This window comes from Poecilia formosa, unplaced genomic scaffold (assembly GCF_000485575.1).
Source record: "Poecilia formosa unplaced genomic scaffold, Poecilia_formosa-5.1.2 Scaffold648, whole genome shotgun sequence".
NCBI lineage: Eukaryota > Metazoa > Chordata > Actinopteri > Cyprinodontiformes > Poeciliidae > Poecilia > Poecilia formosa.
The window spans coordinates 93,980-109,808 of NW_006800587.1; the positions used below are offsets into that span (position 1 = coordinate 93,980).

At 38.9% G+C, this 15,829-nt stretch overlaps 1 protein-coding gene across 1 annotated transcript in view; it reads right to left on the reverse strand.

Moving 5' to 3' along the window:
• LOC103130572 (epidermal growth factor receptor substrate 15-like 1) overlaps positions 1 to 15,829 on the reverse strand; it is a 55,905-nt gene that overhangs the window by 4,081 nt on the left and 35,995 nt on the right. Inside the window, exon 10 of the mRNA XM_016666016.1 lies at positions 4,948 to 5,105. Coding sequence (XP_016521502.1) covers positions 4,948 to 5,105 — 158 coding nt within the window. The remainder of the gene's footprint in view (positions 1 to 4,947; positions 5,106 to 15,829) is intronic.

The window sequence follows — 15,829 nt, forward strand, 5'->3', positions numbered from 1 at the left end:
ATCCCAATCCAGGTCTATGGGCCTTTTCAATTTATTTCACAGTATCCTGTATCATTGGATTAATCCAGAAGCAACCAAATTAAAGCATATGTTAAGAACCCTTAGTTAACATAATTAAAACTCAGATCTTGAAAATAATCTCCAGAAAGAAACAAAAACATAACAGTTGTTGTTTCACTCTAGCGGTGATGGTTAGAATTTATTATATGCATTAGTTGAAATACTGCAAAATGTTTCTTTCTTTTAAAAAAACAAAACACTTTATTTAATAATTTACCTGCCTATTATTGGTCTTGGGCAGGGGCACCTGCAGGATATTATCGGAGGGTATGCACAAAACTATCACTGCACCTGACCTGCAAGAGCACAACCACCTCTCCAACAAAACCAGCACAAACCTAATCCACACTAATACAGGCCACATGCACATGGCCCACTAAAACAGCAGACCTATTCTTTTATTTATTTTTTTCAAATTATGCTAAATAATGACATGAAAGCAAAGCCTACCCCTGTGATCCATGGAAGGAGGAGGATGGAGATTCCCAGATTCAGGAGCAACAATGTTTGCTTAATTTATACTCTTGGCAAACATTCTGACTAGATTTAACCCGCACTCTTAGCGCAATGAAGAGGAAGAGTGCGGCAGATGTTATGGTTGTCCAACCGGGTGACGCGTCATGAGCTCTTCAGTTCATGAAATCACAAAAAAGCTCATAAACTGGCAACCCCCACCGGGAACTGCACATATCAATATATGTTAATTATGTTGCCAATGTGAAGCAGTGTAGTAAGAGTTCATAGTTAGGATGAGAATGTCAGGTTGTCCAAGATCAACAATGACTGTGTTGGGAAGAGTGATGATCCTTGGGACAAAAATGCTGAAATAATACCACAACTGAAGCCACAAATCCCAGAGGGAGTCAAAAAGAGGGGCGTGGATGCAGAGCAGGAGCAAAGAGGATAGAGAGGGAAGAAGTTCAAACTATCACTTCCATCAATCATATTGGGCAATGTGAGACTGATGGCTAACAAATTGGATGAACTTTAAGCCCTGACAATGACCCACCCAGGGTTTTGGGAATGCAGCAGTATCTGTTTTACATAGACATCGCTGCAGGATCATATCTCCAACTCCAACATCTCTCTGCTGGGCTTCCTGATTATATGAGGAGACAAAGATTTAATAAACAGATGTTAAATCTGTTTAATCAGGTTTAATAAACAGATTAACAGGAGGTGGATCAGCAGTGCTCATCAACAACAGACGGTGTCCTTCAGGACAATAGCAGAAAGTGTTGTCTCTACAGTCCAGACACTGAACTCTTGGCAGTAAGTTTCCGACATAATATTTAACCAGTGTTATTTTAGCAATTACATGCATTCCTCCCTCAGCTATGGCTGACAATACATGTGAAGACATCAGTTCTATTGTTACGGAGCAACAGACAGAACACCCTGAGGCGTTTGTAGCAATATCTGGTGATTTTAATCATGCCTTGTAGCAGAGATGCTATGCTGCCAACATTTCAATAGTTTGTCAGCTGCTCTACCAGTTAGTATATCTCTGTATATCTCTTTACATCTCTACAAAGCAAGACCTCCACTGGGGAAATCAAGTCACAACTTTGTTTTTCCCTGCTCAGAATATAAACCCTCTTGTTCAGAGACGACTTGTAAAGAGAAAGTGGTCACAGGTCCCAGAAAAGACTGAATACAGTGTGTGAATGTGTGCGTGAATGGGTAAATGACTGGATATAGTGTGCACTGTCGGGTCCTCTGATCTTGCTAAGGTGCATTTCAAGTAGAGGCCATTTAAAGTTTACAGGAGGTTGGCATGGTAATTCAACAATACACTCTTAACTCTAGCTCTAGCAGTAGAAGGAGGAGTTTCAGGAAAGACACTGTAATGTCATGTGGACCTTAAAATTCCACAACTCCACAAGTCAAAGACTTCCTCTTACTGTGGCACAGCTACATTGGAGAGCCCTGGTGAAAAAATAGGATATTTAAGTATATTTTAAATATACTGTATTTTTCTGAAGTACATTTTTAGTATTTTATCAAGTGGGTATACTTATCATATTAAAAGTGTAAAATAAATAAATTTTTAAAAACATGCTTCTAATACACTTAAAAATGTATTTTGGTACCCTTTTTAAAGTGTATTTTTCTAAAATATCTTTAAATCCTAATTAAATATGTTTCTAAAATTATACTTTGGACAATCATTTTAAAAATACACTTTGCATCTATTTGTACAAATGTATATTTTTAAAAATATATTACACATATATACAAACAATTCCTTTCTGAAGTTATTTATTTTCAATGCTTTGCACATGAAATCAATTGCTTGATAGCAAACATTAGATTAGACAAAGGTGGAGAGGAGCTACTGCAGTGGTAGGAGTTCATCCCGGAATTGATGGGCAGTCGGTTTGAATCCCACTCTGTCTGCTTCTGTCATTGTGTCCTTGTACAAAACACTTCAACCACATTTGCCTGCTGGTGGTGGTCGGAGGGCCTGATGGTACTGTTGCATAGCAGCCTCACCTCTGTCAGACTGTGCAGGGAGGCTGTGGCTACTAGCCAGGAGCTTGCTACCATCAGTGTGTGAATGTGTGCATGAATGGGTGAATGATTGGGGAAATGACTGAAGGTAGTGTAAAGTACGTTGGGCTCCTATGGACTTGATTAAGCGATATGCAAGAACATGCCACTTACCATTTATTTTGGTCAATTTGGTGAATAGCAACAGAAGTTCGGTCCACTATTTTACTGCCCCAAATTTTTAAATCATTTGTTAATGCGGAAACTGCAAGGTTATTACATCAACAAGGTCAAAATAATGTCTTTTGCATTGGTAAATAGTATTTGGAATCCATATGAGACCTTTTTGCACTGCAGAACCCAGCCTGCCTCCCTTCGACCCGGACCTATTATACTCAAGCCCTGATTATGTATGCATTGAGCAAAGTGCTACCTTGAAAGTGGGTGAGAATCATCATATCAAACAAATTCCTGCCAAAGCCATCTCCCCAGAGATCCAGCGGAACGCTTCCTCATTGTCCCATTCTGCCCATCCTGTACCAACTTGTCAGCAACAAAGCTAAGGAAAAGAATTACCCAAGCTTTACCCCTTAACTAAGTCATTAAAAAAATATCTAAGTATCATCTCTGAGCTGGACTTGTTCGGCTCAGAGCAAGTCCAGCTCTGAGCTGAACAGCTGGTGTGGCATGGGAGATAAGGAAATCCCTTCATTCAGAAATTCTTGCCAATTTATGATCAGTTCAATTGCAGAATCTATTCCTGATTTCAAAACTTTGGCAAAAGCGGCACTTGTAATTCCAGTCTCCAGTGTAGAGTGCAGAATCATCCTGCAGACCAACATCAAAACCAACATTTTTACACAATTGGTTGGAAAGGTCAATACAGTTCAGCAGGAAGTTGTGAGACTACATATGTTCAGGTCACAGCAGATGGAAAGCTCATAATTTCAGTGCAATCATTTAATGTTATTGTTCATATGCTTGATGTGTGATGGCACAATGCGAGTTCCATTTACAATCTTGGTCCTTTTGATCCTATAAGTCTATCTGATCCATTTATACATAGACATAATAAAAGAACAGACCAAGCATTGGCTTCTCGGGCGTAGGAAAGACGGCGGCCATCTTCAATTGGTCGTTCGTCCTACTTGGCTAAACCAAAACAGCCGAAGATGCTTCAGCACTACGGGTTATATTTGTTCAAATCAATGGACTATTGACATGAGGGTTCAGGGGATAACTTTTGTATGCAAGATGGACATATTGTAAATATTTTGAGAATAGAATATTACTATACTGTATGTATGTCCATCAGTGAAATGCCAGACATATTAGCTACAGTGCTTGGTGTAATACCGGGGTTCAGCCCCAAGGCTAACCGAGATTTGTAAATCTTAAAAAGTTTTAATTATTCCCTAACATTGATTTAGATTATCTGACACAAGAGCCCATCGTTAGAAATAAAACAATGTAACAAATATTTTTTAAGGAAGCGGTCAACTGCTCCAAGATGGCGGCCCTATGTCTCACCAGCGACAAAAGGGAAGACCCGTCCATGAGGCAATATTCTTTATTATGTCTATGCATAATTATTATGTCTATGCATAATTATTATGTCTATGCATAATGAAGCCATTTAAATAAGTGATGAACTTGTACTTGGAAAGATTTCTTACGTGCTAAAACATTTTCAATATACGTTTTCTTGAAACTGTACTTTCATCAAATTGACCTAAATATCCAGAAAAAGCTAGCAAACTCTGACATAAACTTCACAATATTCTACTATAAAATCTTGACTTAATGTAAAATATGACTGCAAGCTGAATAAGAGGGAAAATTAAGTTTAACTGTAATGAAATGCAGACAAATCCTTTCGTTATAAAAACATGCCGATAAGGAAGTGTGTGCAGGTTTTTTGTTCCTGGTTCCACAAATGAATCCAGTCCAGAAGAACAGCTTGTCCTGTCCAGATCTCTTTACACCTGGTCAGAAGATCTTCCAATGTAGCTGAGAAGATTCTTGCATGCATGTGTTGTGTATGTTCTCGAGCTTAACATATTAAAATGCATCTGAAACAAAGACAAAGCAATGTAGGTAGGGTTCTCCCAGGTGTAAATTTTCACTTCTTAGTAATTCGTGAAAAGCTGCACTTTTATTGAAAAAGTAGAAAAACAAGATCCAGATTATTTTGTACAAATTTTGCAGTCCCAATCTCTGTAAATTAGACATTATACACTATTAAGCAGCATTAAAATCCAAACTACAGAAGTCAACAGAGTACCTATAAAAACTTGTAACTATAGTTAACACAGTTAGTACTGCTAATAGTTAGTACTGCTAACTTCAAAACATTCATTTTTCAAATACAAACTAGTGACCACCCATCCTTACCATATATGTGCAAGGATGTTCTGAGAAAGTCCAGATTGAATGAAGATATCCTTTACTTCCTGTCCACTGACAAAGCCATCCAGATCTGCGTCCGTCTTCAGAAAGATGTCATCATAGCGACCACGTTCTGACAATGGCACCACCCAGTTCAGTGAATGCTAAAACATGAAAACATGCATATGACTTCATATTTTGTGATCTTTTGAACTTCTAATTGTCAGTCTAATACCCTGTTTTGAGGTTGTACATATAGAACAAAACAATAACTAAAGTTCACAACAGTGTTCTTCCATTTTATTTAGAAAAATCTAGTATTTCAAATAGTATTACAGATAAAATAACCTCAAGGGGCATTATTATATATTTTCCAGGCACCATTTGCCTGGAAAATAACTGTTCCCTTTACTTGTTATAAAAATGCTAATGCTATACACACACACACATACATATATATAAGTTAAAAGAAATTTCACACCTTAACATTTAAAAACTCCTAATTCTTTTGAAACCCCACCTATAGGAAGTCATCACAACAGTGCTCCTATGTGAACCCTTTAACAACAATTTTACCAGCATTTCGCTAAAAAAAAGCTCTTATAATGATCTCTTATAATGACCCAGCTCCAAGGATGGATCATTACATCCTTGGATGTGCCTTGAAGGTGGAGCCTGGTCAACGAAGGTGTTTTGCACAGCTGAATGGCTGCCACATGAGATTAAAAGATATCGTAAACATGCATTAAAGAATCAAGGTAACATGCCAGGTACAGCCCTTGTCATCGTTATTGGCACCCCTTCATGTTTTGCATAACTGATTGAATATCTTCAGAAATAAATGGAAATGTTGAAAATGTTTATCAGCAGGATATTTCAGTTGGATGTCCAAAGTAATTTAAGACAATTGTTACTGCAACTTCAGGACCTAGAATGCTGTTATAAATGGAACCATAAATTCTGATACCAAAAAATGCTGAAGGAGAATATCCAGCAATTTGTTTGTGACCTCAAGCTGAAACAAACTGGCAGGATAATGATCCAAAACACACAGAAATTCAAAATTATGAATTTCTTCAGAATTTTGTTTGTAAAGAAAAACAAAATTAAGACTTTGGAGAAGCCTACTCAAAGTCTTGACCTGAGCTCTACCGAGATGTTCATGCTGAATTACAACAATTCTGCAAAGATGAGTATCCTAAAATTCCTCCATAATGCTCATTGCAAGTGAGCGCAAAATGCTTGACTGTAGTTTTTGCTGCAGAAGGTGGAAACACCAGTTATATGGTTTAGGAGGCAATCACTTTTCACTCAAGGCTATATATTTTTGAATTTTTTTGCCTTAATAATACCACTTCCATCCGCCCACAAATAAAAAAAGATCAGCAAGAAAACAGCTTTCAAACTTTCAGAAGAATTGTTCCCATGAAGAACAACATAGAGGTTCAAAAGCTGTTTATTTACATTACTTTACAACCTCACCCACCAGCCTTGACTGTCAATTAGAGATGGAGCTTATGGCTCTTTGAAGTGAAATGATACAGATTTGGTTACCTTCAAACACCTGTTCAAAAGATACATTTTTGAAAGTTTACATTTTTCTAAGAACAAGCTACTTTATCCCCAAAATATTTTTTATGAGTGAAATTCACAAAACAGTAAAATCATCTATTTTAAGCAAAATTAATGTATATTCAACAGGTGCAAAATACACCCAAAGTATGTTCTTGTTTTCTGGGGGATTCCTCCAGAAGTCTTGCTAAGTCCGGTAGGAGGGGTGCTTGAGCAGTCCATCCCATATTTTGATGTTAAAAAATGTTAAAGCTGGCAGGAAATTTGACTAGGTAATGATGTCTTATTGTAAGATATTAACGATACTTACACAATTAAATTAAAAACGATGTATTGACAATGTTGATGAGCCAAGAGTTTACCTCAAACTTTCAACTTATTGGGCAAAAGCAGTAACAAAAGTGTGTGAATAGCCAAAAAGCCCGGTATGTTGATCCTCCTTGAAAAGCACTAAAACCACTTTTATTGTGTGTTGTTTTATATCTTTGACCAGGCACTTATTCTAAGTTTTTAGATCATATCTCAGATTTGTCTTTTCAATTTTATTTAGTAGCAAATACTGATAAGATAATTATAGTGGTGTACTTTAGTCCAGTGTTTTTCAACCTTTTTTGTTGAAACACTGTTTTAATTGAAAAAATCTCGAGGCACACCACCAACCAAAAATGTAAACAAAGATACTCTGTAGCTGCCTATATTACATATATAGTCATTCTTATCAAAGTGTCTTGAATAGGAATCAAATAAACACAAAAATGTATTTTTATCACATTATTTCAAATTGCACGTAACATGTCCACTTCAAAAATACACCTGAACAGGGCCACAACACTGTGGTGTTAAATTTAAAGAAGTTGTAGAAAACTTCAAAGTGTTTTACAAACTAATCCACAAGCATTCTTTTAGCCAGAATACAGAAAATAATTCTTATTCTGAAAGAAGCAATAATATTTGGGAAAGATTTCATTGTTACAATATGAAGATTTGCATGTACAAAATGTCAATATCTGTTTATTTTACCCATCTAGTATGAAACCTGTGCATGTTTGGATGAAAACAGCTGATTTCCTGGCAGAAATTGAAGAAAGACAAAGCTCTTCCTCAACAGCTCTCAGTCTCTCTGGTTTCAGTTTTTATAGTAACCAGGCTTGAGAAGCTCACTTCACACAGACATGTTGTGGGAAATGGACCCATGTTCTTTCCAACTACTGCTGAGCTTCACTGTCTTTTCCATCACTGTCGTTAGTCTTGCTAGATACGATGCTCTCACCGCTACCTGTAACATTCATGCATCACTAATTCTCTTGTTTTAATGTAAATGCTATGTACCTCCTGCCATCTAGTGGTAAAAAAAATACATGATTACGCCGCTAGTCACTACTAACCATGGTTTCATTCACACCGACCTTAAGTGCAGCGGCTTTATTTCCCTCCTGTAGTGCCAGACCGACAGTCCTCAACTTAAAAGCTACATCATATGAGTTTGAAAACATTTCTCCGTCGTGCCTGCTGCTAGCATGTGGTTGTTCTAAATGAAAATTAACGCATTCTTCTTTGATCTACAATTTTGACTTCTAATGATTCACTTCCTGCTAGAGAGCCCCCTGGTGGTTGAAGAAAAATACACAGAAAAGCCGCACTGGGCTACAATCCGCATGGTTCAAAGTTTAGGGGAAAAAAAGCAGCTTATAGTCCGAAAAATACGGTACCATAGGTGAAATTGAATAATTTCCACAGCACACCTGACGATCACTCAAGGCACACTAGTGTGCCGCAGAACAGTGGTTGAAAAACACTGCTTTAGAGTTCATGTTGACACAGTCTATTGAAGCTCTTAAAATCTTAGACTCAGTTGACATGATGCCATGGCAAGATCACTCTGCCCCATGAGGATGTAGAGAAAAGCTCTTACAAACACTGTTATATAGTGAAGGTGGTGAAGCTCACTGCCTTACCTGAGACATTTGGTGAGGGACTTTTACCTCATCAGCCAACATTATGGCAAAGGACATAATCTAAATATTTTTGGAAAAAGTCATACATCAGGTTTGTGAAGTTATTTGCGGGAAAGCACAGAGAAATTTGCATTAAAACCCAAAGGTCTGAGCAGTGCTAAATTAGTTTTGCAAAAAAAAAAAAAAATACTGTTTCATATTAGAGTAAAGGAATTGTAAGAGGGTGTAATTCTTTTTATGTGTTTTATCTTCAATGTCTCTTTGGCTATGTGATGGTTTTCTGGTCTCATTGGCTGATGAAATTAATCTTAGTTTGTTTAATATAGCACAATACTGAAATTTAATCAAGGTGGTTTTCTTTTTGTTTCTGTAGTTTAACATAATTTTTATTTATGGATGTTTAACAGCCATAAATAAAAAAGAAAGATCATTTTACACAACTTTACTAGATGCTAATAAATATGTAAATAAATAAAAAAAACCTTTGTGCAACATTTCAAATAAAATAGCCATGTTTATTATAAAAAAACTAATAAGGATGTAAACAGTGACGTATAAAATGTTGATGAATTATGCTGAACTTTGCATAAACATTACCTCACATGTTGCAGAAATCTCAGAATCTAATGTTTCCAATGTCTGATATCCATTTCTTTAAATACAAATTCAATCTACTCAAGTAGGAGTTGCAATAATAATATTACTCAAGTAAAAGAAAAAGGTACAGTGCAGTAAAACTACTCTTATAAGTACCTTTTTCCCACAAAGTTACTTAAGTGTAACCAGTACTACCCACTTTTGAACATAGATAAACAAAATCGATAGCCTATTCTTGTTTACTAGTTTAACATGATATATTGGTATTAGTTAGTGATCATTTAGCTATCATTACCTGCAACCAACAGCATTACTGAACTATCAACAATTGGTTTTGGGGAAAAACTGGACAAAGTTCTTTGACTTTTGCTGGTTTTGCTGCCATGATTCTAACACACCTGAACAGCTCTGCACAGCAGCATGACTCCATCGCTGCTGCATGGGTGTAAAACCGGAGTGAGCATCTGAGGGCTCCTGTTTCGTTTGGATTAAACGGTTGCAACAGCTGAAAAACATGCAGGGTACAGTATATGCGAGTGCACCTACTGCATCAAATCAAGACAGGAATAATAGAAAGTTGGCCACTCTGAGGTAAAAACTGCTTCCAGTCTAGGTGGGGAACAGCTGACTCTGTAATGTCCCCAATGCCCACCCATGCTGCCGGGTCTGGTTATTGATGAGGTCAACCGCAGATATTTATCCATCTTTTACATGTTTTCAGACTGTTTAAGTTTTGTAAAAGGAATAAACTTTATTCCATGCTCTGAATGCTTTGGGTAGAAATGTGTTTTAAGTTAATGTTTTCCACTGACAACGTTAACCCATTTTTTCATTCTAATCTCTATGACTGCAGCGCAGTCACAATGATGGACACATTGAGTGTGAAGAAATAACTCTCATAACCCTGCTGTTTGATTATTTTTTAAATAACCTTTGAGTGTATTTTAGTTGAGTTTTCCAAACCTGAGACAATTTCATTATAGAAAATCTGTATCAGACATTGCTGTTAAAACTTTTAAAGAATGTATTCCTCTGAATCTCTGAGAAACACAGATGGAGGGAGCAATTTAATTTCTAGTCCTTCTCAAGTTGATATTCTGTAGTCTTACTTTCTTGTATGTGAAATTAGACAATTTAACCCCCTTAAAAAAGATAATTATCAATAGGAGGTTGACTAATTGGTTTAATTCAGAACTGTGTACTTTGAAGCAGAACACTAGGAAATTTGAGAGACAAATGTGCTCTTCATATCTAGAGGTGACATGATGTGGTGGACCCAAAAGCAGCAGGTAAAGACGTGGTGCAGTTTAGAAAATTTAATTAACAAAATCAGAGTCCAACTTACAAAAAATGAACATCCAAGGGAAACACAAAAACAAACCAAAGCAAATCCAAAACTGAAAATCAAAGAGATTCTAAAGAACACGGGGAATGACGAGCGTGGAGATAAGCAGGGTAACAAGACGGTCTGGCTAGTTGTGACTGAAAAAGAGGAGCTTAAGTACTGGGAGGTAGTAATTGGAACAATGGCCTAGCTAGATGAGAAGAGTGACTGCAGGTGTGAGTAGTTGGGACAGGAGCTGGCTGAGGGGCGGGGAGAAGGTGGCACATGAAAACTAAGGAGATCTACTGGGTACACAAAAGGGAGGAGAGAGAGAGCTGAAAATACTTCTAGTACAGAACATTAAGAGTAAAGAAAACCTGATAAACTAGAAGAGAGAAAGACATGAGGGAATCCATAACCGAACCTAAAACAAGGCTGATCTAACAACAAGAACTAAGTAACATAGAGGTAGAGAAACTAGAAGATCTAAACAAAGAATTAACCTAACTAGAATCACTAAAGAAAGACTACCTGAACCTAGTGACAAAATAAGAACTAGTAACAGTAAGGGGGAAGCTAAAAGGACTTAATAAATAATCTAACTAAAATTACTAAAGGAAGATATACATAGACTCGGACATGGAAGAATAACTGAACCTAGGGTGATGAAATTAAGAAATAAACATTACATTACCTAAGGTACTTTAGTTACATTACCTAAGGTATGTCGAGAAGAAGTCGAGCTCAGCCCACTCCCCCATGCCGGAGATTTTAGTTTAATAATAACAATAAATAAAGTTATCTTTAAAACTGATTACACAGGTGACATCAAGACCCAACAGTAGAGTCAGATGGTAATAAAATTAATCTGGTTGTGTGTGTTGTTATTGTGTCTTGCTTTAATTCTACTTTTTTCTATTTAATCATAAAAAATCATAGTCAGGCAGAAAGAGAGTCATGTAACAGGAAGAGCAGGTTTCCTGGAGAAAGAGGAAGTTTCCAGCCTGCAGTGTTTAAAAATAGTTCAGACTGCTCATTTTGAGCATTAAAGGTTTAAGGAATAAAATCTAGACATTTTGAGTAATTGGATAAAACCCAGAGTAAAATACTTGAATTAATAATGATAACTTATGATTAAACCAATAATTAATATTGGTTTAACCAGTGGTTGATGTTGGTTTGATTATAAGAATATTTACACTTACTCTTATACTTATGGAAGTACTTACAGGTGAAAGAAGTAACTGTAACATGGTGTCAAATAATTAGAATAATGAATTATTCTTGGTTTCTTTTCAGAAATGTCTGTAATAACACATTATGATTATAAGAGTAACTAATAAGTAATGGTTATTATAATATTATAAGTGAATGCTAAACCAGAGCAACCAAAAGGTTATAAATGTGATTTTGACATTGAACTTGAAATGGTGTAAAATGTGTAACTGTAACTAAAGGTCACTGATGTTGTGTTGGAGGTAGATGGTAGGTGAAAGGTCAGGGAAAAAGAGGAACTGATAGGAGAGCAGAGGTGACCAAGGCCTTATTGCTAAACTTTAACTTTCCTAAGAAAAGGTTAGACACAAGAGGACTGTTGAGCAACTTGGGACATTAGTACAGACATCAGGTCATCATGTCTCCAAGACGGTGATGGATATGAGATCATCGGTCCAAGCAGTCAGCCAATGAGACAGGCACAGCAACAAAGCTAGCCAATGCAAATGCACCAAAAGGGTGGATAAACCCTTTATAAGGTGAGTGCAAAAGAGGAGTCTTTGGTTGGATCCTTCAGGCAGCTTCGAGCCAAGATCGAGATGGACAAAGAACTCTGCAGCTGAAGAAGAGCCGGAGCCACAGAGCCAAAGACTGTTCTGCACATGGGGACCAACCCGTTAGCCCCGCAACATGTGGCTTCAAATTGTATTTCTCTCATCAGCTGGGTTCGAGACCCCAAAGACAAAGACCAAGGCAAAGATGAAGATAAAGACAAAGGCAAAGAACAAAGGCAAAGATGAAGAACTGGTGTGTTCCTTCCATGAGACCAGCTCATCTACATCTCGAAGGACCAGAAAGATCGTGAGACGAAGAGAAAGGAGCTACAGAGCTGCAAGACAAGAAGGAAGTCACCCTGAGGCCCGAGATCTGCCGCTCTGACTCAGTACTCTTCCTGTACTGGGAGCCTCCTGCTGCTGCAACACCTTTTCCATCATCAGGCCAGTTCTGGGGTTCAAAATGCCAAACTCCATCAGTCTCTCTCAAAGTTTACCTGTTTTAGTTCAGTGTCAGCATTAGGGAAAGATAGACTAGATTATTGATTTTACTTATTTGATTATTTCTGTTACTGATTTAAGTTGTTCTGACCCTTGCAAAATTGCCTTACTAATAAAATACTTAGCATTAAGAAAATCTAAAAGATGTTGTGGACATTCAGTTAATGAGTCACCTTAAAGTTCTTTGATGGTTGTAAAATAGCTATGAAGTTTGATTCTGGGAGGAAAAAGTGGTAAATGTTTTATAGGTTGCTTTTGGCCCAAAACTAAAACAACACCCTTGGGACTCGTCCGAGTCACTAAAACCTACCTGGTTCAGTAACAAGTGCAAGTTGTAATAAAGGGAAAGAGCGACCGTTAACAGGTGTGCTCTGTGAAACTAGCTGATTCCGGGCTGCTCAATCTGGCTAATTCACAGGGTGAAAAAGGGTGGGACATCTGGAGGCAAAGGTCGTTGGAAGCCAGGCTAGTCTTTCTCGCACCCAGCTTAAACAGAATGTCCTCTATATTCTCATCTGTAGTAATACTCCGGAGTTAGAGGCCTCTCGGACCTGTTAGACGGAGAGCTGGGAGCAACATCTCCCTCCTCTCAGAAGGGGAAGTAGAGAGAGAGAGAGAAGGGGTGGGGGGTGCTGCGCAACAACAGGTAACTAAAGAATAAACCAAACTAGACTGAAAATGGGACTTCCAGGTGAGCAAGCAAGATGGCGACAGCTTAACCGGGTGGATAAACTTAAAAGTGAGTCAAAATGCCAAAGTCCAAATCAAAGAGTACTCTGCTGTCTCGACAGTTGTTGTTATGAGAAGAAGAAACCAACAAATAAGGTATGGCTAACCTCTCGGACTCGGAAGCATCACTAGCAGCTAATGATATAGTTAACGAGACAGCTAATCTACAAACTATTCTCCAAGAGATAAGAGAATCACATTGAGAAAATGGTGAGGGGTTCCAAGAGGTTAAAGAGGAAATAAAGAACATAAACAGAAGGGTGGACGAAGCAGAAATGCGCATCTTGGAAGCGGAGAACAGGATTCAGCAGGTCAAAGAGGTGGCTATGAAGCTAAGTAAAGCGCAGGACGAGTTCGAGGTCAAGCTAGTGGAGCTCGAGGGGAGATCGAGACGGGAAAACATAAGGCTCCACGGCATTGCAGAGGGCTCCAATGACAGCTCACTATCTATCTCAGCCTTCATTGATCTACTCCGAGAAAAATTGGACATTCCGACATCACTCGACCTGAGCATTGAAAGAGCTCACCACTCTCTGGGACCCAGAGCTCCACCTGAAGCCTGAAGCCCCTCCCCCCCCTACGTTTGTTAAGTACGTTAAGTTTACCACATCTAAGGTCAAAGACGAAATACTAAAATGAGCCTGGCAACAGAAAGGCTTCATGCTGGCTGGGAAAAACAGTCATAGTGGATCATGATTATGCTCCAGACGTGTTAACCCTTGTGTCTACAAATGGGGTCCAACCGACCCCACACATGTAAAACTTGTATCATTTGCCACAGTCCTCTACGTTTGCCTCAGTCCTTGCACATACAAGGGTTAAAAGGGCGACACGAGTACCTTGAAGTGAAGCGGGTCCTCAGAGAAAAAAAGACCAAATTCCAGATCCCGTTCCCGGCCAAGTTGAGGGTACTCTACGAGAACAACATATGAGTCTACAACTCTGCACCTGAAGCAACAAAAGACATGATGAACAGAGGCTTCCAAATCACCGTTATCCAGCCATCTACGACGTGGGTTGACAAGATCAAGAGCATGATGTGGACCAAGTCAGGAAGGACAGACAAGGATCATCCACGGAATGGAACACCAGAGGGATATAAGAAGAAAGTGGACGAGCTTAGAAGAGAACAAGCACAATCATAGGAGCAGATGGATCAAACATATCCCTTTTTTTTGTTTGGCTTTGTTTTTATTATTGCTACTTCTTCTCTCGTGATGTTATTTGGAGTCGGGGACCGCACCTCCTAGAAAATGGAATGCTATAACCAGGTAACACCACTAGAGGGCCCTTCGCAACCACGGAGTTGCACTGGTTTTCCCTCAAAATTGCTCACAAACTATAACACCATTAAGGTGTTAGGGTTAGGCAGCTAGTGGTTCCCCAACAGGTGAGAAGTGCCATCATCACCTTGGGGCATTCGATTCCCTGGGCTGGCCACCTGGGTAAGCACAAAACCACAGCTCGCATAAAACACCAATTTTACTGGCCTGGTCTAAGCAAAGATGTAGCTCAGTTTTGCAAGAGTTGTCCAGAGTGTCAGATGACCTCCGCTAAAATTCCTCCCAGAGCTCCACTCCAGCCCCTCCCAGTCATCGGTGTCCCTTTTGAGCGTCTGGGAATGGACATTGTGGGGCCTGTGGAGAGGAGTACAGCAGGTAATCGTTACATGCTTGTTGTAACAGATTATGCAACAAAATACCCTGAAGTGTTTCCTTTAAAATCTATAAAGGCCAGACCCATTGCATCTTGCCTGGTGCAGTTATTTGCAAGGGTTGGGTTTCCTCGGGAAATATTAACAGATCAAGGAACAAATTTTATGTCTACTCTGTTGAAACAAGTATATCAACTGTTGGGTATCCGGAGCCTGAGGACTTCCCCATACCATCCTCAAACTGATGGGCTAACAGAACGCTTTAATCAGACCCTGAAGCAAATGCTCAGAAAGTTTGTCAATGACCGGGGTACAGATTGGGATCAGTGGCTGCCGTATCTTCTTTTTGCCTATAGGGAAGTGCCCCAAGCCTCCACTGGTTTCTCTCCCTTTGAGTGATTGTATGGCTATGATGTTCGTGGTCCTCTCTCTCTGCTAAGAGAGATCTGGGAGGGGGAGAAGACTAGGGCAGGACCCAATAACATTCTGTCTTATGTTATTCAGATGAGAGAGCGCTTGGAAAAAATGAGCGAGCTGGCCCAATCACACATGTCGAAGGCTCAACAGCAGCAGAAGACATGGTATGATAAAGTTGCTCGGCACCGCTCATTTGATCCAGGACAGAAAGTACTGGTACTACTTCCCAGTGATGACAGCAAACTGTTGGCTAAGTGGCAGGGGCCGTATGAAGTTGTGAGGAAGATTGGGCCAGCCACATATGAAATATCCGCCCCAGGACAGTTGCGGCCTAGCAAGGTTTTGCATATAAAGCTGATAAGAGAGTGGG